We start from the raw sequence: 25,550 nt of genomic DNA, 5'->3' as shown, positions 1-25,550 counted from the left end.
GGAAAGTCAGTTGTAATGATGGCAAGTCAGGATTTAGGGTGAGTTTGCTATTGTAATTTGTATCTCATATAGTGCTATCTTAACCTGGATAATTGGTGTAATGGATTTTTACTTTTCTTCTTATAATGCAAAAACAAGAAAAATCACTCATGTTTGGTCTTCACTAGAAATTAAAAATAGGAAATTGGTTGTGGTCTATAAAACCAAACCAGATTACTTGTTTAAACTTTAAACCAAGACCTTAGCCAAAATTTATCACTAGTTTATGAAAAGCCACTTATTTTTCAAAAAATACTTCTTTGGAAACTCTTCAAATTAAGTCATCGTCTTCAATCCTCTTGGGTTGGTGTAGTAAATGGATAATAAATTACAACAGTTCTAGGAGAGTGCATATATGTCAAAGAAATTATTACAGAACAAAGCAAGATTGAAATTTAGCAGTTTTAATGTTGAAATGCATACAATCTACCTTGTCCAAAGATATCGAGCATTTTCAACATGTCTTTGTTCCATATCCTCCAGCCTCCATCTAAACCAAATAAACTTTTGCATTAAAATAAGACCAATACAAAATATTTTTCATCAAAGATGAATCTAATCATAATCAATTGATAATGTAACATGTGGACACTAAGTAAGCACTATTCTATATCATGCTACATATATGCATCAATACCACTAATTAAGACAACGACTCGGTGCACATTTAAAAGGGAGAGCTAGTGATGATTTTTTGTGACGTATGTTTCTAGGTGTCACACACAATGTTAAAATCAGTTCCACATATTAGAGAACATAAAATGCGTTCACTGATATCCTTATTATACAACAAACCAAACACTTTGGTATCAATGTAACAAACTACAAAATTCGGCTACTGAAAAAGAAGATTTGTGATCACTTCATGCATTCACAAGGGTGATATTGAAATCTAAAAGATACATAACAAAGGAATGCATGCATTCAAAAAATAAATTACCAAAAAATGTGCTCAAACTTACTACTGCATTTGCAAACAATTTCTTTCCAGAATACCTCCAAGAAGACTCGTAAGCTGAAACTGCAATTTTATAGTTCACCAAAAACGATAAACAAACTAAATAAACATTATTACTCTTTTTCTCATGATCCACAATGGTGTGTTTGCATGATCAAAATCCAACCAGTTGGCTCAACCTAAATGCTATTCGGTTCTAGGTCAGCTATTAGTTGTATGTACCATTGTATATACATGATACTACCAAGCATTTAATCAATTTTACTAATAGGAATGAATGAATGATTGTTTTCAGATGGGTTTTGTTACCGCTCAAACTAGTAGGGGTCCTAGGAGGGGATCCTATAGAGCAACTACCAAGTCAAGTGGCAACAATGGAGCGATAGCTCACTGTCACCTTAGCTAAGGCTCCCTACTCTTTATGAACTTTCACCAATGGGAGGAGTCCCGGTATGAAAGGAATCACTAGAATAGATGGATCAATGATAGGATGTGAGGTGATTCCTAAAGCCTATTCACAACAGAGGATCAGAAAATGGGTTTATTTGCTATAGAAACAAGATGGAGGGCTCTCTTAGAAGGGCTAAGAGGATTGCATAGACCTAGGGTCTGAGTTATGTTACTTAAAAAGAAGTGCCCAAGATCAAGGAATCCTAGAAGACTAGGGTTTCTAAGTGATCTTTGTGAAATTGAAGTTATAATGTAGTGGGACCACAAAGAACCCCAAGTGGGCCCAAACGAGGTCAAGGGTTTGGATTGGAGCAACAAATGGATGATCTTGACCAAGTTAAGGAGGAGAATAGGATCAAAGGAATTGAATTTCTCTTGGAATTTGAGTACAATGATCCTAATGAAGCCACCAACCAAAGGGAACCTAGGGATGAGAACGGTCTTGAAGCTAGGGCTTGAAATATCTTAAGATTCCACTGTGGGATTGCCCTCAAATTTGGAGGACCTCTCAAGAAGACCCCAGCGCAGTAGTTGCCAATTTTCAATGATTTTCAATGGCTAGAAAGGATTTTAGGTGATGCCCTAGGAGGCCTACTAGGTTAGGGCTTAAAATAGAAGGAAGGAAGCGAAAAAGAGTGAAAAGAGTTTTCTTTTTCTATCATTTTTGGACTAGACCAGTGCCTAGTCTGTTGCACCTATTTTGTCACAAGTCCAAGGAAGTAGTTGTACAAAAATTTTCAAAGATCAGAATCATCGGCCAACCAGTTCTTATGTCATTGTAAACCCAATTTCTACAAATTGTAATGTAAGTGATGCTAGTACAACTGTTTAATTATGTAGCCTAGGTGAGCCTATGAATTTGGCAACGAATTTCATCCTAGGAGGTTTTTCATCTCACTGCATTATGTGTGTTTCTGGACACGCATAATCAGCAGAGTTTTTCCCTCTCGCTTAAACCCCAAAGCTAGGATGGAATTCATTGACAAGGCGTTAGGTGAGTCCTAATGTTTTTAGTCGAGTCTATTGTAAAAGTGATTTAGGAATATTTTAAGCTATTTGGCTAAATTATTTTATTACAGATCACTTGGTCTACTAGATCATATTGTGTCGCGGAAATGGATAACTATTTTGAGGGTCTATAATTAATGGGAATTCCCCCTTTGAGGGTTGAATTTGTAATTATCTGATGTAAAAAAAAAAATTGTGCATGGTCCCTCGCAACCAGACACCATGGGTAAAGTATTTGAAGGTGGAAAAATAATTAATCCCTCCGTGTCAATTAATTAATTTTTCTGCCAAAAATAAAATTAAATCCTAAGCCAGAAAAATTAATTAATTTAGAGTCAAAAAATTAATTCTAGAGAAATTAATTTCACCAAGTGGAAAATGACCAAAAAATCCGTGGGTCAAAAAGAAGTTAATTTTTTGAGTCCCCCACCAAGGCAAAAATAGATATTTTAAGAAAAATTGAGCCCTTATACTTTGGTGGCTAAGTCAAAGTCGAATTTTTGAGAAAATTAATCCAAAAAATCAATTTTTGAATTAATAAAAAATGGTTTTTATGAGAAATTCGAAAATTCCTCAAAAATAAATATTTTCGACGACAAAGATTAAAATATGATCAACTATTTATCGACGGTCGAGATTATTTTGACAGGGTCAAGCCAGCAAGTCGTTATTTTCCACTTTGAGGATTTATCTATAAATTAGATGCCATTTGCTTCTCAAGTCATGATGAGAACTCTGACTCTGGTCGATGTAATTTTGTAACGCTGGTTTTGTTCCACTAATATGTTGGGAACGTTGAAATATCATAATAAAACACTTTGGGTTTCAGTTCATGGTGTTCTTTGTCCAATGATCTGCGGCATGTGCCGAATATGTGCTTTCCTATATTGTGCTTAAAATTTTATAAGCTTGTTTATTCATTAAATGGTGATAAGAACATTCTATTAGTAGATTTTTGGTCTATCTTATGTGATCTAATTCGCCATGTGTCTAACAAGTTTTCTTGAGGAAATATATAGAGTTTGTAGGTTCCTCAGCCCTTGGATTCCAAGTGTTTAAATTTCTAAGTATTACCCGTTAGAAATTTTATCTGTATTCTCTGGTTTATTTCTCCTACTTGTTAATTACGAACAAGTTATTTAAACATATAAATATTGAAATAAACACAATACAGTCTCAACCATCTATAGATCAACAGCTGAAAGAAATAGCAAACACACAAGTGACACCGTTATTTTTGGACAACTCGTCCCTAGAAAATCCCAACTTGGGAAAACTGGTGCAGCAATTCTAAGGGTTATATTATTATGCAGTCTTTCTGAGTACAACTGGGTGCCAAAGTGGCTCAACTGATAGAGAAAATAATCCGGTAGCAATACCTCTCTGTTTGGAAGCAAATATTCGGAAAGTCTGCGCCACGAAACCCTCTCCAGCACAATCTGAAGCTCAGTGTCAGCCCACCTGACCTCTGCGTGAGCCTGAAACCCTCTGTGTAAGCCCTCTTAGGCACTGTGCAGCCTCTACATGGATGATGCAAGCCCTTCTGGCATCTGTGCAGTCCCTTTTGCCTCTCTGTGGCTCCCTCTGGCTCAGCGTGTGCCTCTCTCTGCTTCTGCACTGGTCTCTCAGCACTATCTCTGCCTCTTTGTCTCGTACAAACTGCCCCTCGCTGCAACTGATCACTGATTCGATTTCTCTTAGCAAGCCCCACTCTAGAAAATCGAACGACTGATCACTCTGGTGTGTTCTCCAACTGACCCTCGAGCCTCTTATACATTTCCTGTTGGTCCTTCAACGGCCGAGATTACATCTCTAATCAACAGCTAAGATTAGATGTGGCTTGATCCATGTCATTTGGAACCTTCTAACCCAATTTTGTATTAATACCCATTAATATTTTATTTTTCCTAAGTTTAGACTTAGGAACTCCATTAAAAATATTAATTATTTTAATATCTCCTTAGCCAGGTAGAATCTGCCCAAACCATTTCAGGCTCTTGGAAATCTCATGTGCTTTAGCCTTTCCACCAATTTTCATGGCTAGAGCACATCCGATGCTACCCCAAATCAACACTCCCTCTTAGCGAGGACTGTGCTCTAGTAATGCTCCTCACTGAGCATCACCCTGATTATACGACACTAGTACCTGTGATGATGCTAGGCCTCCCCACCCAACATCCTCTGCACTGCTGCATCCTGTACTGCTGCCCATGGCTCTGCCAGTGCCACTGCTGCATCTGTGCTGATGCTGGCCCTTTCTCCCAACATTACATCTGCACTGCAACCCCCCCCCCATCATGTTGCATCGTGCTACTGCTTACTGCTACTTCACTGCAACTCAGTTACTGAGAAGTAAGTAACTGGTCCACCCAACTACTGACATCCTTGTCGGGCTAGAAACACTCTCGATGCTGAAACTCTCTTTGCCACTATCATAAGCTCCCTCTACTGCCTCTGCATTGCTGCAACAACTCCTGCCTCTCGCACTGCTGCAAACCTGTTTGTGCCATCCTGCACTGGTGCAACCTCCTCTGTGCCTCTCGCACTGCTGCAACCCTCTTTGCACTGCCCGGGACTACTGCACTGTAGCACTCTCTGCTGCTTCATCCGCATTCGTTTCTACCGACATCCGCCATCCTGTTACATCTCACTTCGGGGCTCTTGTAGCAAGGTATGATCCAAGAGTTTGGGTACCTCAAGGATCCCACCCCTCATTGCCTGTAGTCTTCCTGACTATAGCTCGATGTCTCCCCACCTCTTCTCTAGAGGTACATGAGCGCTCATGGCACAATTGTCATCCTCCTCTACCTCCTATTCCGCCTTCGTTGGCGCTGCCTTGGAGTCAGACGCCTCTCCCTTATTCTTCTTCCTCAGACACTGGTTTGCATAATGCCCCAGTTCCCCACAGTTGAATCACTTTATCCTGGAGAGGTCCTTTTTCTTCCTCTTCTCTTGCTTCCCCGCAGATGCCAGAGTTGCATCCTCTTCCTCTTCTTTCACGAACCAAACTCCTTTGCTGCTACTTCCCGTCTTGTACGGCCGTCTAATCTCTTTTTGGCAAAGAGCTGGCCAAAATTCTTCCCAATCTGGAAGATTCTCCCTGCCCAGAATGCTCTAGACAATTGTCTCCCACTCCTCGGAGACTACGTTTAGGGTGGTCCTCACCATCAACTCTTGATCTGGCATGGCCCTTATGGAAGTCAGTTGGTCCTGGATCTCCTTCAATCTACCAAGGAAGTGATCTATCTACTCCCCCTTTTGCATCTGGTATGACCGCAGCTGATTCTCAAGTAACATCTTCCTCTGCACGGAAGTGTGCTGATACAACGTCTTCAAGGTGTTCCACATTTCCTTTGCCTTGTCCTTCTCGGCAATATGTTGGACCACATGATCCTTGACCCCATCAAGGATTATGCATTTTGCTTTGGCCATTGCTTCCTCGTACTTTTCATTGTCAGTTGGGTCAACTAAGATAGCCATTGTTCTCAAGGCGAAGGCCTTGATGCGATGTCTATCTAGAATGGACAGGATTTTGGCCTTCCAAACAACAAAGTTGGAAGCCCCGTCCAACCTGTCTTGATCCCTGAGTCCATTCATGGCCATGTCTCTGCTCTTCCTTTCGACTCCTCCGAGTCTCTACTTCCCTCTAGAAGTTCTCTCTTCGACTCCCTTTGAGTCTCTACTTCCCGTCTGGAAGTTTTTTGCTAGACTCTCTCTGAATCTCGATTTCCCTCCTGGAAACCCGCTTGCCAACCGTCGAATCACACCTCTCCGATCTCCTATGCACCTACAACACTGATCTGGATTTCTTGGCTAGAAATCCGCCTAGGTAGCGACGCCCTCTACCTTGGTTTTGTCCTGTTAGGTATTGTTCTGTCTCGACAGCGACAACACCCCACCAGCTTCGCTCCCTGCAATTTGCCCATAACTTCCTATGCCCCAACAACTGAAGGACTGAGCATCTAGGCTCTGCGCGATCCCGGCACTAGCTGAAATGCTCTCCTAGCCAACTGCGTCAACCCTCCTGGTCTCTGCGTGGCTCTTCGTGAGCTTTTTCTGCCCTCCTCAGCGTCTGCACTAGCCTCTCTCAGGCCCGAACTAATGACGCAATCCCTCTGTGTCAACCCTTCTCTGCCGCTTTCTGCAAGGAACATCTTCTGTCACTCGAGACAACTGTTTTTGCTGCAAATGCTCTGCTTCAGCTGGTGCCTTTAGCTTTCCTATGATTTGTAACCCTCTAATAACGTGTTTAAATTTGTAAGTATTATCCATTAGAATTTTTATCTGTATTCTCTCGTTTATTTCTCCTACTTGTTAATTACGAATAAGTTATTTAAACTTATAATATTGAAATAAACACAATACAGTCTCAACCATCTACAGATCAACAGCTGAAAGAAATAGCAAACACACAAGTGACACCGTTATTTTTGGACAACTCGTCCCAAAAAAACCCAACTTGGGAAAACCGGTGCAGCAATTTCAAGGGTTATATTATTATGCAGTCTTTTTGAGTACAACTGGGTGCCAAACTGGCTCACCTGACAGAGAAAATAATCCGGCAATAATACCTCTCTATTCGGAAGCAGATATTCGAAAAGTCTACCCCATGAAACCCTCTCCAGCACAATCTGAAGCTCAGCGTCAACCCACCTGGCCTCTGCGTGATCCGAAAACCCTCTGCGTCAGCCCTCTAAGGCACTGCATAGCTTCTACAGCCCTCTGCATCACTCTTGCAGCGTCTGCGTGGATGACGCAGGCCCTTCTGGCCTGTGCACAGTCCCTTTTGCCTCTGCATGGCTCCCTCTGGCTCAATGTTTGCCTCTCTCTACTTCTCCACTGGTCTCTCGACACTATCTCTGCCTCTCTGTCTCGTACTCACTGCCCCTCGCTACAACTGATCAATGCTTCAATTTCTCTTAGGAATCCCCGCTCTAGAAAATTGAATGACTAATCACTCTAGTGTGTTTTCCAATTGACCCTCAAGCCTCTTCTTATACTTTTCTTGTTGGTCCTTTAACGGCCGAGATTACATCTCTAATCAACGGCTAAGATTAGATTTGGCTTGATCCATGTCATTTGGAACCTTCTAACCCAGTTTTATATTAATCCCCATTAATATTTTATTTTTCCCAAGTTTAGACTTAGGAACTCCATTAAAAATATTAATTATTTTAATATCTCCTTAACCGGGTAGAATCTGCCCAAACCATATCTGGGTCTTGGAGATCTCATGTGCTTTAGCCACCCCACCAATTTTCATGGCTAGAACACATCCGATGTACCCCAAATCAACACTCCCTCTTAGTGAGGAATGTGCTCTAGTAATTCTCCTCGGTGAGCATCACCCTGATTATATGGCACCGGTACTTGTGCTGATGCTAGGCCTCCCCGCCCAACATCCTCTGCACTACTACATCCTGTACTGTTGCCCATGGCTTTGCCACTGCCTTTGCTGCATTTGTACAGGAGCTCCCTCTGCATCTATGCTGTTGCTTGTCCTTTCTCCCAACACTTCATCTGCACTGCTACCCCCTCTCATCATGTTGCATCGTGCTACTGCTAACTGCTACTGCACTGCAACTCAGTTACTGAAAAGTAAGTAACTGATCCACCAAACTACTAACATCCCTGTCAGGCTAGAAACACTCCCGATGCTGAAGCTCTCTCTGTCGCTATCATGTGCTCCCTCTACTGCCTCTGCGCTGCTACAACAACTCCCTGCCTCTCGCACTGCTACAAACCTCTTTGTGCCATCCTGCACTGCTGCAACCTCCTTTGTGCCTCTCGCATTGTTGCAACCCTCTGCGTTGCCTGGGACTACTGCACTATAGCACTCTCTGCTACTTCATCTGCATCCATTTCTACCGACATCCGCCATCCTACTACTTCTCACTTTGGGGCTCCTATAGCAAGGTATGATCCAAGAGTTTGGGTACCTCAAGGATCCCGCCCCTCATCGCCTGTAGTCTTCCTGGCTACAGCTCGATGTCTCCCCACCTCTTCTCTAGAGGTACATGAGCACTCATGGCACAATCACCATCCTCCTCTACATGCTTTTTCGCCTTCGTTGGCGTTGCCTTGGAGTCAGACGTCTCTCCCTTATTCTTCTTCCTCGGACACTGGTTCACATAATGCCCCAATTCCCCACAGTTGAAGCACTTTATCCTGGAGAGGTCCTTTTTCTTCCTCTTCTCTTGCTTCCCAGCAGATGCCAAAGTTGCATCCTCTTCCTCTTCTTTCTTGACTTGGACTCCTTTACTACTATTTCCCATCTTGGACAGTCATCTGATCTCTTCTTGGCGAAGAGCTGCCCACAATTCTTCCCAATCTGGAAGATTCGACTTGCCCAGAATGCTCTGGACAAATGCTTCTCACTCCTCGGAGACTGCGTTTAGGGCGGTCCTCACCATCAACTCTTGATCCGGCGTGGCCCCTATGGAAGTCAGTTGGTCCCAGATCTCCTTCAATCTACCGAGGAAGTGACCTATCTTCTCCCCCTTCTACATCTGGTATGACTGAAATTGATTCTCAAGTAACATCTTCCTCTGCACGGAAGTGTGCTGATACAACATCTTCAAGGTGTCCCACATTTCCTTTGCCTTGTCCTTCTCGGCAATATGCTAGACCACATGATCCTTGACCCTATCAAGGATTATGCATTTCGCCTTGGCCATTGCTTCCTCGTACTTTTCATTGTCAACTGAGTCAATGTAATATTCCTAATTAGCCATGGCTAATTAGAATATTCGATTTTGCTCAATTTTGCCTTCTATAGTTATTTGTAAATAAAAAGGTGAGGAAAAGGGGACATAACTCACTTTTAAAGTAAAAGTCACTTCCTAGTAGCATAATGTTGTGACTTAAAGGGGAGCCAAGGGGGCCAAAGAACCATGCAAAGATGGGGCCCACGCAGACACTTGGAGGGACTGCGCAGATGGAAAGGGAACGCGTGGCAAGAGGGGATTACATTGGAGGAGGTGAGCCTTGGGATTGAGAGAGACCAATGCTATAAAGGAGAGAGGAGCCCCTCATTTTGTCATTCGATTATGAGCATTTGAGCTAGTCACTTCGACTTGGAGCACGCTGGCTGTTTAGCCCTGTCTACAGCACTGTTTAGTGCACTGAGTATCTCCGTTTGGAGATCTCACCCTTAGCCCCGGGGGACTTCAAGTGCCTACTCGGGCAAGGTATTTTCAGCAGCCTTTTTGCAGTAGTTTTGATCTTCAGCATTGAGGTGGAGCAGAGCATTGGAAGACTGCGCAGTCTTGAGAGAGAGGGACGCAGTTCTTCTCGGAGCAGTTCCGGATTGAGGATTTGTGGAGGAGTTGAGCTGGGATATTGGGCAAGGGATCAGCTCTTGCATATTGGAGTGGTTTGGCAGAGTTTCAGGTAGTATTTTGGAGGATTCTACTCAGTGAGAGCGCAGGACCTTGAGGGATTGCGTGATTCCCCAGGGGGCGATCTTCGGGGGTCGACCATTTCAGAAAAGTTTTCTGGGTTGTTCTGGGTTTTCTGAGTAGGGGCGGATTCCAGAGTTTCAGCATTTTCTGAGGAGGGGAACAACCCCAAATCCACATTTTATTTCTAGCAGTAGCAGCAGCACGACAGTTTTCCAGCAGCATCCACTTAGAGGTCATTCCTTTGTTATTCTGAGTGTATTTCTTCACTTTCCTGGTGCAAGTCGAGGTGCCATCCTTCTGATCACCTCCTGTACTAATTCCATTACTCAGTATAATAAAATGGCTTAGCATTTCTCTCTGCATTTTTCAAGTATCTGCTTATATTATTATATGTTACACCACTGTTATTTTTATCATTTTGAGTTTCCCAGTGATTATATTATTTGTGTGTATTTGGTTGGAGTTTACTGGGGTTTTGGGGAAAATCTCTGAAACGGGATATTACAGTCAACTGGGATAGCCATTGTTCTCAAGGCGAAGGCCTTGATGCGATGTCTATCTAGAATGGACAGGATCCTAACCTTCCAGACGACAAATTTGGACACCCTGTCTAGCCTGTCCTAATCCCTCAGTCCATTCTTGGCCATCTCTCTGCTCTTCCTTTCGACTCCTCTAAGTCTCTACTTCCCTCTGGAAGTTCTCCCTTCAACTCCCTCTGAGTCTCTACTTCCCTTCTGGAAGTTCTCTACTAGACTCCCTCTGAGTCTCGATTTCCCTCCTTGAACCCGCCTGCCAACCGTCAAATCGCACCTCTTCGATCTCCTATGCACCTGCAACACTGATCTGGATTTCTTGGCTAGAAATCCGCCTAGGTAGTGACTCCCTCTACCTTGGTTTTGCCCCGTTAGGTACTGTTCTGTCTCGGCAGCAACAGCACCCCACCAGCGTCACTCCCCACAATCTGCCCACAGCTTCCTATGCCCCAACAACTAAAGGACTAAGCCTCTAGGCTCTGCGCAATCCCAGCACTGGCTGAAATGCTCCCCTAGCCAACTGCGTCAACCCTCCTAGTCTCCGCGTGGCTCTTCGTGAGCCTTTTCTGCCCTTCTCAGCCTCTACACTGGCCTCTCTCTAGCCCGAACTGATGATGCAGTCCCTCTGTGTCCACCCTTCTCTACCACTTTCTGCAAGGAACAGCTTTTGTCACTCGAGATAGTTGTTTCTGCTGCAAATGCTCTGCTTCCGCTGATGCCTTCAGCTCTCCTGTGATCTGCAACCCTCTGATACCATGTTTAAATTTCTAAGTATTACCCATTAGAAATTTTATCTGTATTCTCTGGTTTATTTCTCCTACTTGTTAATTACGAACAAGTTATTTAAACATATAAATATTGAAATAAACACAATACAATCTCAACCATCTACAAATCAACAGCTGAAAGAAATAGCAAACACACAAGTGACACCATTATTTTTGGACATCTCGTCCCCGAAAAAACCTAACTTGGGAAAACCGGTGCAACAATTCTGTGGGTTATATTATTATGCAGTCTTTCTAAGTACAACTAGGTGCCAAACTAGCTCACCCGACAAAGAAAATAATCCAGCAGTAATACCTCTCTATTAAGAAGCAGATATTCGGAAAGTCTACCCCACGAAACCCTCTCCAACACAATCTAAAGCTCAATGTCAACCCACCTGGCCTCTGCGTGAGCCCGAAACCCTCTGCTTCAGCGCTCTGCGGCATTGTGCAGTGTCTACGGCCCTCTGCGTCACTCTTGCAGCCTCTACATGGATGACGCAGGCCCTTCTGGCCTCTACGCAGTCCCTTCTACCTTTGTGGGACTCCCTTTGGCTCAACGTCTGCCTCGCACTGCTTCTGCACTGGTCTCTCAGCACTATCTCTACCTCTCTGTCTCGTACTCACTGCCCCTCGCTGCAACTGATCACTGATTTGATTTCTCTTAACAAGCCCCACTCTAGAAAATCGAATGACTGATCACTCTGGTTTGTTCTCCAACTGACTCTCAGGCCTCCTCTTATACTTTTCATGTTGGTCCTTCAACAATAGAGATTACATCTCTAATCAACGGCTAAGATTAAATTTGGCTTGATCCATGTCATTTGGAACCTTCTAACTCAGTTTTATATTAATAGTAAATACCCATTAATATTTTAATTTTCCTAAGTTTAGACTTAGGAACTCCATTAAAAATATTAATTATTTTAATATCTACTTAACGAGGTAGATTCTGCCCAAACCATTTCTGGGTCTTGGAGATCTCATGTGCTTTAGCTTTTCCACCAATTTTCATGGCTAGAGCACATCTGATGCTACCCCAAATCAACACCAAGTTCACAGACTTTGGAGAATAACCAACCTTGTTTGGGCTCTGAGAATTTTGTTTGATTTTCTTACTTCGCTAAGACTGTGGGAAACACCATAACTTTCAAAACACATTTGATCTATTGTCATTGCTCATCATTTAAAAATTTATTTCTCAGAAAAAATTTCAAACATTGTGTATTTGTATATAAATTGTAAATTATTTTTGTAGAACAATTTTTGTAAATAAATTTTTTCAAACCCTTGTTTTGCAGCTAGTTGGGGTTGGGTTTATTTAAAATTTTTGTATATATCATGGTTTTGGGTATTTTTGGGAATCCCAGAAAATAGGGTTTTTAGGGGTTTGAGCTAGATCTAGGCCCTAGAAGGTAAGATCTAGTTTCTATTTTGTTTGTAGGGCCATCATTGAAGATTTTTCGGCAAAGTTGACAAATTTGACGATCTGAAGCCAAATAATAATTTTTGTGAGGATTTCAAAAATTTTAGGGCCTTTCCTAGCCCCAGCGTGGCCCCTTAGCCTCGCCGTCAGCCTTTATAGGTAAGCCACGGGCCTTTTGAGGTCATCTAGGGCCTTGGCCCTCTTCCTGTCACCTTGTCATGGTCTTGTAGGTGCCTTAAAGGCCCTCAGCCTCCCTCCTATACCATGCCGCAGGCCTGCTAGGGCCTTTCCTCCCCTCTGCTGCCTTTTTTCTCCCTCCCCCATGGCCTCCTCTCCCTCTGTTTGCCTTCCTTTCTCCTCCGTTCAGCCTTTCCCCCTCTCGGCTCCCCTCTTCCAGCCCTCTTCCTTGCCTTTGTTGCCATTTCCAGTCACTCTGCATGATTATTTGATTTTCCGTTCTAATCCTTGGTGGTTTTGCAGAGAATTTGGGTCACATATTTGTTGTTGCTGGTGGTTTCTCCATTGGAGAAAACTTGGAAAGATCTTCAAGGCCATAAGGCCTAAGGGTTTGACTTCTAAACCCTCAATTTCCCTCACTGTTTTGCTACAGCAAGTCAAATATTTGATAACAGTGGTAAAAGACACATTGAATTGGCATCAAATTTACTAGTAAAGTTGCCTAACAAATTATCAAGTCACTGCATGAATAGGGCTATCATTTACTTGACTTGTTTTATGAAAATTTGGTGACTGTCATAAGTTTACTGAAGTGTGATATAAACAGTGACATAAGTGTCTCTTCATGTTTTGCATCTTCATTTAAAATTTCTCTTAAGGAGACAAGTAACTTGGGTCTGTTTGACATACTTGGCATAAGAATAAAACATAAGTAACTCACTGCTATCATAAGGTTTCTTAATTGCTTATTAGATCACAAGTTACATAAGGCTTCTATTGTTTCATGCTCTAAATAGCTCATTTTGGAAAAAAAAATTGTTTTCATTGTTTAATATGCTATTGAGAATATATTGATAGCTTGGTTGTATTGCTCAAAGAACACTAACGATTGTTGTTTTGTGGAGTTCCATAATCCTAATTTTGCACTAAGTTCACTCATATAAGCACATTAATCTCATCTATTGTTGAGTGGTTTCTATTGCTTAAGTTGGTGTTAACTAAGATAATCATTGTTTGACTTGAGTATATTGGCAAATTTTGGTGCGTTCACATTAACAAATCTAAGAATCTAAGTTATTGGTTACACATTGGTATTGAATATCTAAGTGTTCCTTAAATTGAGGACTTGCTAATCCAATCACATACCTCTTGAATAATTGTGGGCATTAAAGAATTCAATTTCAATATTGGCATTGCCTTGTTAGTATATCTCATAAGGCTTCTAATCGCATAAGAGCATTGATTGTCTAATCATCATTGGCATCTTATATTTGCTAATTGCTTTAAGTGGATAAGTGCTCTGGTTCTCTTTCCTGCCATTAATGTCATTTTATGGTTATTGTGGATCTTTGCATAGTTTTAAAACTTGGACTCCAACTCAGAACCGGTTGAGGGTCAACTTCAACTCTGACTCCGAATCAGTATCGACTCCGACTAGTTGATTCCAATGACTCGGTCTTTGTAAAAAGTACATTAAATATTTAATTTTAATGAAAAATCATATTTTTAAAGATTTTCATTCATGTTTCCAAACTCAAAGCATTAGAATAATAGAGAGAAGACAACACTTGATCAAAGCATGCTCATGAATATATCTATTATATCAAAATGGCATCGAGTGCACTGTCCAATACATGTAATATATAAAGATTAAAACAAAAACACATAACTAATGCTGCTCCAAAAACCAACTCCTCAATGTTTCTCCCAAGATTTCCCAAGAACCTCCTCAATGTTACTCCAAAAACCAACTCCAACTACTCACAAACTCCTCACAAATGCTCACATAAATGCAATGAGATAGTTGTGAGGAAATATGAGGGGGTTGGGTCACCTTTATAAACATGGGAGAAGGGTAGAGGGGCTAGGAAATAGTTTAAAGTTAAACAAAAAAAAAGGTTTCATGTCTGCCCAACTCATCATTTTTTTTGCCGCTGAGACCGGCCAGTTTAAGTCAGGCTCGGTCAGTCCGGCTGATCCATTATCGAAATGGCCGAGTCATCGGCCGATCCATTATCGAAATGGCCAAGTCACCGGCCGAATTGGTGACCAACTCAAATGGTTTAGTAATAGACCGATCGTTGAACCAGATAATTGACCTAGTTGGCAAGGGTATGGCTCGGTCAACCAAGTCGATTTCTAGTCAGAACGGCCTAGTTTTAAAACTATGGATCTTTAGCATATTGGTGACCTTTTAAGAGCATATATTTTGTGATTATTAAGCAATTGTATCATGGACATATCTTATATCTTGTTGGGAAAATTGTATATTGATTATTTCTTGTATCTTTTGAGCACTTGTTAAATTGGCACATTATCTTGCGTATAAGATTGTCTCTTAATTCATTGTTAAGTACTCTTGTCATAAGGTTAATCATAACTAAGAACTTAAAGTCATCAAGTAATATTAAACTCAAGAAGCACTCAAAATTTTGCATCTCATCTTAGGACTAGCCTTGCATTAATAACTTACCTCCAAGCATAAGCTTGATTGATAGAGAGATAAGAACACCATTTCAATCTTTGCTTGAGAATTCTAACCCTGTAGTATTTAAAATGATGACCTTGCAGTCGTCAGAACCACATCTCCGCAGCGCCGAAGGCATCGGGTATGTTAGATTTCATGGAGAGGGATCGTTAACCAAGCCATTGCTTGCTTCACCTTGACTTATCTCTACCACTTACTTTAGAGACTAGACTCAATAAAGATAGAGATCAAGGGATACACTTAGCTAGGTGTTGCACACATTTTGTCAAAGTTCCAAGGAAGCGGAAGTGCCAAACTTTTTTCAACAAGATCGGGTCATCTATCAGCAATCTACATGTCGTTGTAAGCCCATTCTGCAAGTTGTGTGATGTAAATAATCCTAGTAAGACCTTGAGTATATGCAACAACCTAGGTAAGACTATAATTATGATGACGAATTTCATCCTAGGAGGTTTATTAACCTCGATTACCTGTGTTTGTAGACACGGCTAGTCAGAGGATTTTTTTCCCTCAAACTTAAACCCCAAAGTTAGGGCGGAATTAATTGTTGGAATCTTCGGTGAGCCTTAGTGTTTTTAGTAGAGTCTGATGTAAAAGTGATTTGGAAATAATTTAAACTAGTTGGCTTAATTATTTTATTACAGATCACTTGGTCTACTAGATCATATTGTGTTGCAGATGGGTTATGTGTCTTGAGGGTCTAAGCCTAATGTGTATTCCCCGTTTGAGGGTTGAAAATGTAAAATCTTATGTATTAAAAGGTGGAAAATAATTAATCCCCTCGTGTAAATTAATTAAATTTTATGGCAAAATAAAATTAAATCCTAGACTAGAAAATTAATTAATAGAGTCAAAATTAAATTGTCTTAGGAAAAATAATTCTCCAAGTAAAAATTTGTGGGTCCTAAAGGATACATTTTTAAAAGTCCTCCACCAAGGGAATATTGTATAGAAAATTTGGACCCTTGGACTTTGGTGGTTAAGTCAAAGTCAAATTTTTGAGGAAATTAGCTCAAAATAATTAATTTTGAGCTAGTTAAAATGAAATGAAATGATAAATTCGAAAATTCCTAAAAACAAAAAAGTCAAGGGCCAAGATTAAAAGATCTTGAAGTGTTTATCCATGGCCAATATTATTTTGACAAGGATTAAAAAAACTAGCCATTATTTTTCCACTTTGAAGATAAATCTATAAATTAGGCAATTATTTGAGTCTCTAGCATCTTGATCTCTAGCTAAAAAAATCTGTTGAAGCAACTTTGTAACTATTGTTCCGCTAGGAACTATATTTTCAATCATAATAAAGACTTTAGGGTGCAATTCAAGGTGTTCTTTCTTATTGATTTGTGGTATGTGCTGACTATGAGCATCTCTATGTTGTGTTGAATATTGGTAAGATTTGTTTTTTCATTACATGCAAATAAAACCATACTATTGATAGTTTTGGGTTAATCTTCAGAGGTTTGATTCCCCATGTGATCTAATAAATTATTTTGAGATAAATTCATAGTGCGTGCAAGTACTTCAGCCCTTGGCCTCCAAGTTCACAAACTTGGGCAAGGATCATTGTTGCTTGGATTCCAAATATTTATATAGTGGATTAAATTTTCGCTAAGGCTATAGTATTCATTGGGGTTTTCTAAAATATTTTTAGCCATTTTTCGAAGGAAAAAAAAAAACACCATAAAAATATTTTTCTCAAAAATTTAGAATTTTCAAAACCCTTGTATATTTGTAAATATTGTGAATAATTTTGTAGATCTAACTTGTAAATTATTTTTTCTAACTTGGGTTTTCGAGATTTTTAGTATTTTGTATATATTTGGGTTTTAGGTGTTTTATTTTCATTTTTGCAGGTTGGATCAAGGGATCAGATGGAAGAAGAGTTAGATCGAGACCCATGAGGGTAATATCTAGTCTCTAGAAAATTTTGCAAGGTTATTTACTGAAGATTTTTCAGTAAAATTCAAATCCAAAAAATGAAAGAAAAAAATTTGAGACAAGTGTTTCGGTTTTGGCCTCCCCGAGACCAGATTTGGCCCCTCCAAGCCCAGCTTCAGCCTTCTCTTGGCCATCTTCACCCCTAGAGCCCCAGTGTCACACTTTTAGACCCTTCTAGGGTTGGTCGTAGCCTCTAGGGGCCTCGACCTTCCCTGTTTGGCCCTGCGTCAAGGGTTTTGGGCCTTTTTAGGCCTAGCCATGGGCCTAAGAGGCCTCAGCCTGCCTCCTTCACCCTAGACGGAAGCCCTAGAAGGCTTTTCGTGGGATTTTAGCCCCTTAAACCGTTAGCATCCTCCTTAGTGAGCCTCCTTTGCCCCAATGTCAAGCCCTTGGGCCTTTTCCTCCTCTAGCGTTGACCTTTGTTGGCTTTCTCTTGCCATTTCAGCCCCTGATCTGCCTTCCTAGCCTCTTTATCCCCCAACGCTGGCCTTCCTTGGCCTAGCATTGTCCTTCCTTGGTCATTTTCTGCCCTAAACCCAATTCTGAATTTTTAAGCACTAAATACTTGTTGGTTTTGTAGGTTCTAAGACTCAAAAATTCTATTTTTCAGGTGGCATCTTGATCCTAAAGTTTCAACAAATTTTAACCAAGGGATCATCAAGTCCTTGGGTCTAGGGTTTGACCTCTAAACCCTAGTTTTATCTCTAATTTATTGCAGCAGTCAAATCAGTAGCAATTAAGCCCTAAAATCACTTGCTACAAGGTCAAAATTGTTTAAAATTGTGATATATTAATTTCCCTAAATTCTGGCCACTTGGACTGTGGGAACGCTAGAGTGTTTAAGGAGGATTTTGTTGGTGTATTGACAGTCGGTGTGCTTCAGTAGTTTTGGAGGTCGTAGGGCCTTTTGGGTGTCAATTTTGGAAGGTCAAAACTAAGCCAAACCATTTATGGGTTTTTGTGGGTTTTGCCTAAGGAGACTAGAAATAATTTTGCAGAATTTTTTGAGCACCATAGATGGGGTTTTCAGCGATATCATTGCAGCAAACAATACAAAATTGTTGGGGACTACGCAGTGCAGTAGTTGGTCAGTTGCTTATAGCTCTAGATTGTCATTGTTGCACCTGGGCTTTGCTCCGCTTGCCTTTGATGCAAGCCCAAGTGCATTCCTTCCATATTTTGTTAATTTTAGGTATGTTCTATGCTTAGAGCAATTTATTTCAATTTTCACAGTTAGCTCAATATCTTTTCCAGATTAGCAATCACATCAACATTAAAGTAAACTGCAGATAGAACAAAAACATAAATCGCAGAAGACAAGCCAAGACAAGAGGGCACAAGATGTGGCGCTAGCCAGGGACAAACCCCAATGTGGGGACACACTTGATCAATTCTTCTTATATGTTCTTCAATAGTTCAGCAGAGAGAGAGAGATAGTACATTTACAACAGAAGTCAACACTTTGAAGTATCTAGATTAGAGCAAAGATCATCTCTAAGAAGATGATACATGAGATAAGTTGAAGACATGCTGCTTCAATTGATTCTCCAAGGTGACTCCTTCACCTATCATTGTGCTACATCTCGTCATCATGCTGCACCCCACTGTGCTGCACCATGTTGCACCCATCATCATAATGTTGCACTGTTGTCCCATGTGCCATTGTTGAATCATGTTGTCATACAGCATGTCTCATGTGCTTGCAGCACCATGCTTTCCACAACTGACTATGCTTGTTGTTGTCCATGCTTGCTGTCCCATTGTGCCACTGCAACACAATGTCATTGTTACCCCATCATTGTTCTGTCTCATCGTACTATTTTCCCAACATCTTAGAGCTGTCCCATTGCACATTGTTGCACTATATCATTGTTGTCCCATCATTGTGTTGTCCATGCTTGCTGCTGGCCCTACCTTGCTGTTGTCTCCCCACAGCTTGCTATACCTTGCTGCTGTCCCATGTGATTTTGCAGCACTATGTAGCCTTGTTGTCCATGCATCTTAGCAGCACTATGTCTTGTTGTCCATGCATCTTAGCAGCACTATGTCTTGTTGTCCATGCATCTTAGTTCCACCAAGCTCCATTGCCTAGTTGTCCACAACATTGTTGTTCCAATGCTGCCTTCACTGCTGCTTATGTAGTGACTGGTTAGGGCATGTGCCAACTGTTACACACCCAGCCAAACAGCCCCTTAAGGACTACGTCCCACCTTGGCAAGCTTCTTCCCTTGTAGCCATTGCCTCCATGGAATGATGCCCAAAATAGTAGCGTATGGTTCCCATTCTCCTTGGCCTGGTTGCTTGCCTTTCCAGCTCTAAACTGTACCTAGGAACAGCCCTAAACCTTACCCTCAAAACTGCCCTTTCTCACCACACTGTCACCACAGCCCTTCACGTTGTCTAGGGCAGCCTCCATGTTGTCCCTTTGACCCTTCATGCTGCAGCTAAGGCTCCGTTGTCCACACAACTCTTTACACTGTCTAAGGCAACCTCCTTCTTGACTACGTAGAAGCCAGTGTATAGGCTAGGGCTTGATCTTGATAGCGTTAGTGCTTTAGGCAGCGTATTTCTTCTTCTAGACTACGTAGATACTAGGGTTGTCCTCCTTGTAGCATTAGGGCTTCTCACTTGACTGTGTCCTCTAGATTAGGGCATCGTTCTTCTTCTTGACTACGGCTAGGGCAGCCTCAATCCTCCAACATCTAGGGCTTCCACTCCTAGATTTCTCTTCCACTAAAACCCAAGACAAGTGGAGAGAAATTAAGATAGAAGTGTGTGTAGAAATGACTATCAAGTCACCTCTTTTTATAGTAAATCGTGGAGCACATGTGTGGGTTATTTGGTTGGTGGCCGACCTTGACGAATTGTCTTATAACACAAATAAATTCGTAGCTCCATGAATACTTATCGGAATCGGATGATCTTTAGATCAATCCTACACCTCTCGATGAGAGGGATCCAAGAAAAATATTAGTTACCATAAACAAGATGACCCACATGGAGTTTGGCCCTATTGACCACTACGTGTCAACTACCCATAGCAGTACACCCCCTTTTCTTCACAAAAGGGATAGCGCTTGATCAACGTGTCCGCGCCATTCGACAGTCATCGTCGACCTGATCATGTTATGTTGTAAACCCAGTCTGCATGTGTAAATTGTAAATAATCTTAGCAAGATCTGAGTCATGTATGTAAATTGCCTAGGTGGACCTAATTTTATAGTGATAATCTACGTTCTTGAAGGTTTTTTGTCTCACCGATCCATGATCGGCAGAGTTTTCCTTCAACCTAACTCCAAAGCCGGAATGAATTTTGTCATTAAAATCTTAGGGGAATCCTAGTGCATTGATCTGCTAGATTATATTTGGTCGCAGAACTGGGTGGTCTATGAGGGTCTATGTCAAATGGGTTTTCCCCCTTGAGATATAAAATTGTAAAATTCATGATGTAAAGTGTCTTGAGGGAAATAATCCCTTAATAAGTGCTAAGTCCTAGGTCTTAGGTGATTTTTCCTTTAAATAGGATGCTAGGGGTCATTTGAGATTAGATTGGATCTGAGAGTCTGGTGCTAAAGAAAGCTCTCTTGTAGTCAATTTTTGTGCAATAAAGAAAGACTTTGGAGTTAAAAATCTTAATGGTGTTACTCTTCTGGAAGTGCTGTAAGATGATTTATTTTTCTGCATAATTTTATTTTCAACCATTGATAATAGCTTGATTAAGATTGATTTAGGCACAGGTATCTTGTCTGATCTCTGGGGTTTGAATGATAGTTTAGATTCTGAAATATAATGGCAGGTATCTCCATTTGATCTGGATTTCACTATTGTTTTCTCCCTCTATGTTAATGGTTGATTTTAAGCTGTGCAGAAAATCTTAGTTTTGAGTTTACCGGGCGTTAAGGGAAGTTCTCGGCTGAACCAACCAACTCCCGGATTGCGTTTTCTGAAAGAGCCCAGCCAGTTTTGATCCTGGGCTTGTCATTTGAATTTTTTTTTATGAATGCAAGAAGGGTTTTCTGAAATATCTCACATTGAATTTAAATTCTGAAAATATTACTATGGATTATTGATAAATCTGGTTGCTTAAGAGTCGAAAATTTGTAAATATTGTAAATTTTTAGCTGGCTTCAGGGTTTTCAATTTTGTTTCTGGCACATTTTACTTCTGGGTTTTCTGTTTTTGCCATTGCAGGTACAGGTTTTGAGAAATATTTCAGGGTTTCATTCAAGCAATCTGGAGCAAGAAATATTTTATATTTTGATCAAGTTTCTGGACTACGGGGCTGCAATCTGCGTTTTCATTTTTTACTGTTGCTTGGGGTTTCATTAAAAAAATAAATCCAAAGTACATGTATGAAATCCATTTTCTGGAATTTGGATATTCTTCCAAGGGTTTCAAGATTGTTTTTATCGTTCTGGCAGATTTAAAAATTCTTCTTTGCTGTTGTAGCCATCCTCAAACCCGCAGAGCTGTTGGCTGCCAGCTTCCAAGCCTCCGCACTGCCATCTCTCAGCCCTCTCCTCCATTTTCATCACCATTTCTCCCTCACGCTAACCTGCAGTCATTCTTCTGTCCTGAGAACCACATCCACGCAGCCTACTCCACCTGCGTCTTCCCTCTCACGTGGTCCCCTTGCTGCTGTGATATAAACTTCACGCAGTCGCATCCGTCCCCTCTGTCGCGTGAGAATTTCACTGTTCTCTCCACGCAGCCTCACGTCCCTCTCATTCTGCGCATAGCTCAGTCCATAAACCACGCTCCTCAGACCTGCGTGTTGCCCTTGCGCTATTCCTCTAGCTCCCTCCATTCCGCAAACTTGTCCACGCTTTTGCTGTTCCATCCACTATTCCGCAGCAATCCCTTGCTACCACATCCACGATGCCCATCTTCGTCCCTCCAAACCATCACCGCAGCTCCATCTACTACCCTCTGTAGCAACCCGTGGAATTCCTTTCACTCAACCTCCAACCTACAAACGAAACTCAAAACGTTGCCCAAACCCGTCTTCCTCCTGCGTGTTTCTCTCGCTGTTCGATCTAACGTTGCTTCAGTTGTATCCGCTGCCCCTCATCCAGCCATCGATCTGTCGTCAGCCTTCATTCCTGTGGCTTCAGCACGCTGCTCTCCTGCTCTTTCCTCCTTCTGCAGGCACAACAGTAAATTTGTCGCTCTGCTACCCTTGCAGTGTTCATCGCAAATCCGTCGAGCACCCTGTCGTAACCTACATTCACATGAACAATAAAACATCACGATTTTATTTATTTTTGTATGGTTAGTGCATTCTAGGGTTAGTTTTATTTAGATTTTAATTTAAATCTTTATGTTGTGTGTTTTAACATACATTAAAAAATCAAAAAGCAAAATTCAATTTTTATTTTTGTATTTTTTTTATTTATTTACTTAGATTTTAGTTTTGTTCGATTTTGACTTTAAATTTAGAATTTTATTTGAGCTTTGTTTAGTTTAGGATTTGGATAGATTTTCATTTTAGTTTTCTTTTAGTTAGGTTTTATAGATATATATTTTTAGTTTATGAATTTATGTTTTGTTGATAGATCATTATAATAAATAAATATATATATATATAAAATAATAAAATAAAAACATCCTTAAACTTTTTTATTTTGTTCTATAGTTGTAGATTTTTTTTTTTTAGATTTAAGTTTTATTTTAGACTTTAGTTTTATTATATATATATATATATATATATATATATATTTTTAAAAAAAAAATGAAAATTCCTTTTACAGTGTTTTTTCTGTTGTGGTTAAATGAGCCTAAATTTTTATATCTGGAGATTAACTATTTGAATCTGGTCAGCGTTTAAATTTTATGATCATTTAAAGCATTTAATTTTTCTTGAAGTTTATTGTTGGATCATCGTTAAGGCGTTGTGCATTTGTTGAATATCTTACATCGCGTGGGTTATTTGATGATAAATGATTGTTTTACATGGTTTATACTTCTGCAACATTTAATAAATAATCATTTAATCATTAACTCCATAAGGCACTGGTCCATTAACTTCTAAAATCTAATTTTCCTTGCTATGTCTCCTAATCCAACTGGTCCACAGTTGGTCATCCTTTACTCCATAGGGTCTACCCCCCTTAGCCTTGGGAGATGGCTTAAACAGAGGGATTGGGGATCAAAGTGACAGCCCCCAGTCTGAGTGTTGTCGTGACAATCTATGTGACAACAAGCCCTAGTTTCCAATTTTAACATTTGTACTCTTACACCAGTTTATAATCAAATGGCTCAGTTGCTTCCCTATTTCTAGTTGTTATGGGTGTGTTCTAATTGTTTTGAAATTTTTGTGGTGAAAAACTATTATTTGCTTGCATATCACTACTTTTCCTATTTTGGAATATTACAGTGGTATCAGAGCTCAGATCTTGGCTCAGTCGTGGGGGACTTTCCTATGAGTGAGGAGGATAGGCAGAATATTACCTACAAGAGGCAAAGGTACCGAAGCATGAAGAGGGAGATAGAGATCACTCCAGACATGGAGGACCGTGGGAAGGCGATGATTTCATTTTATGCATGCTTAAAATCAACACATTTCACTCCACATGCAATTTTTACTAATCTTGTATTTAAATTCCCACATGCATAAGCTTCCAAATTGTAAGCTTGAGCAAATCTTATTTTATGTGTAAACACTTCACACTTTGGCAAGTTTTAATTGTTTCATAATTTCTTTAAGTATATGCTTCACTATTTGGTCAATTTATGCTCTATGTCATGCAAACTATTGGAGCACTATTATTTATTTGAAACAATTGTAGCTTAAAGCAATCTATTCCATTTTACTTGTGTATTTTCCATTTAATAGTGCAAATACATATGAGTTCATTTATATTCTAGTCTCTCAAGTTTTGCAGCTATTTTGTTTCTCTTTGAAGCATTTGCATGTAGCATTATTTTGAATTGGGGAATTAACACAATTTGCACTTCATCTAAACATTTTAGTATAGGAAGACCTCAAGCCTCATTAAAATTTTACCTCCAACATAAGTTGGTTGAAGTAAACATCTTAGGGACCTCTACTCCTCTATTATCTCCTCACTGGGAGATCCATATCTTTGGGCGAGAATGAGGCCTGAGGATTGAAGAGTTAAATTGTAATCTTGTTGTAGAGATAATTAATAAAATTAACCAAAAGCACTTTCCATTACATTTACTTTACTTGTCTCTTGATGGTTTGAGTTTTCATATGCAAATTCTATTCCAAAAGCAAGTATTGTAATCATTTCAAACAAGTGTTTTCTTTTCATGCTTCCAGTCTAATTGCATATTGATGCCTTGATTTAGCACTTCCTTTCTTTTACATTTCCAAGTTAATTACTAATTGTTGGGTTTTGGCAAGTTATGTTTAACATGTTTTGATTCATAAAGTTGATTATCTCAAAATCATTTTTGCATCTTGCAATATCTTGTGCTAACAATCTTTTGTTTACATTTCAGGGTTACCTTGTTTTTTCTTTTGAGAGCATTGCATTTTACTTTGCACAAATGTATCTTTAAATGTTGAGAAAATTCCTTATAAAACATTGGTTTTATGGTTTTTCTCATGTTAATGATTGGCATTTTTATTTCAAGTTGCTCACATCATATTTGCTCATAAATTCTTAAAAGTAATCCATTTTCACAATAATACCCTCCTAGAAACTCACATCTTTTAACTTAACTTTTCATTAAGGACCACCCCCCTTAACTAACTTAGGAGATAACTCAAATGGAGAGAGTCGGGATTAGTGTGGTAGACCTTCTCTAAATTTCCTGCCACCAACCACACCTTGTGTGGTTGAAGGCTTTTCTCACTAACTTGTAGGTACATGTACACGGAAGGTGATAACGTGACCAAGAGATCATCAAGGCCTTGGGCATAGGGTTTGACCTCTAAAACCTAGTTTTATCTCTGATTTATTACAACGGTCAAATCAATAGCAATTAAGCCCTAAAATCACATGCTACATGGTCAAAATTGTTTTAAATTGCAAAATATTGATTTCCCTAAATTTTGGCCATTTGGGCACCCTAGATCTAGCCTAGATCTAACTTTAATGTTTGCTGGAATTTGCTGCATAATCGAAAATTTCAGATCTAGAAATTTCTGAAGCATACACCTAAATTGGATCAAAAACTAAAAAATTTGAGTTTCAATAAATTTTTGTTATTTTTTGGGCATTTTGGGCACTATTTATAGTTTCATTAGCTTATTGATCTATCAATTATTCACTGTTGTAGTAAATAGATCAGATCTGAAATTTTCTGAATCGCACTGTCTAAAAGCCCCAAAAATTGATTTTTTTCAAGTTTGCTGAATTTTACTATTTTGGGCAGTGTTGAAAATATCG

The 25,550-nt window shown here is 40.1% G+C and overlaps 1 protein-coding gene across 1 annotated transcript in view; it reads right to left on the bottom strand.

The window, feature by feature from the left end:
- The window catches only part of LOC149192733 (uncharacterized), a 515,238-nt gene that overhangs the window by 400,985 nt on the left and 88,703 nt on the right, over window positions 1-25,550 (bottom strand). The window contains exon 2 of the mRNA XM_089406449.1: window positions 470-529. Within this exon, the coding sequence (XP_089262575.1) occupies window positions 470-529 (60 nt within the window). The remainder of the gene's footprint in view (window positions 1-469; window positions 530-25,550) is intronic.

This window comes from Pinus tabuliformis, chromosome 2_2 (assembly GCF_031772625.1).
Source record: "Pinus tabuliformis cultivar Carrire ecotype Pingquan chromosome 2_2, CPIR1, whole genome shotgun sequence".
Classification (NCBI taxonomy): Eukaryota; Viridiplantae; Streptophyta; class Pinopsida; order Pinales; family Pinaceae; genus Pinus; species Pinus tabuliformis.
The sequence above is the reverse complement of the archived record's forward strand: the minus strand, read 5'-3'. Positions and strand labels throughout refer to the sequence as shown.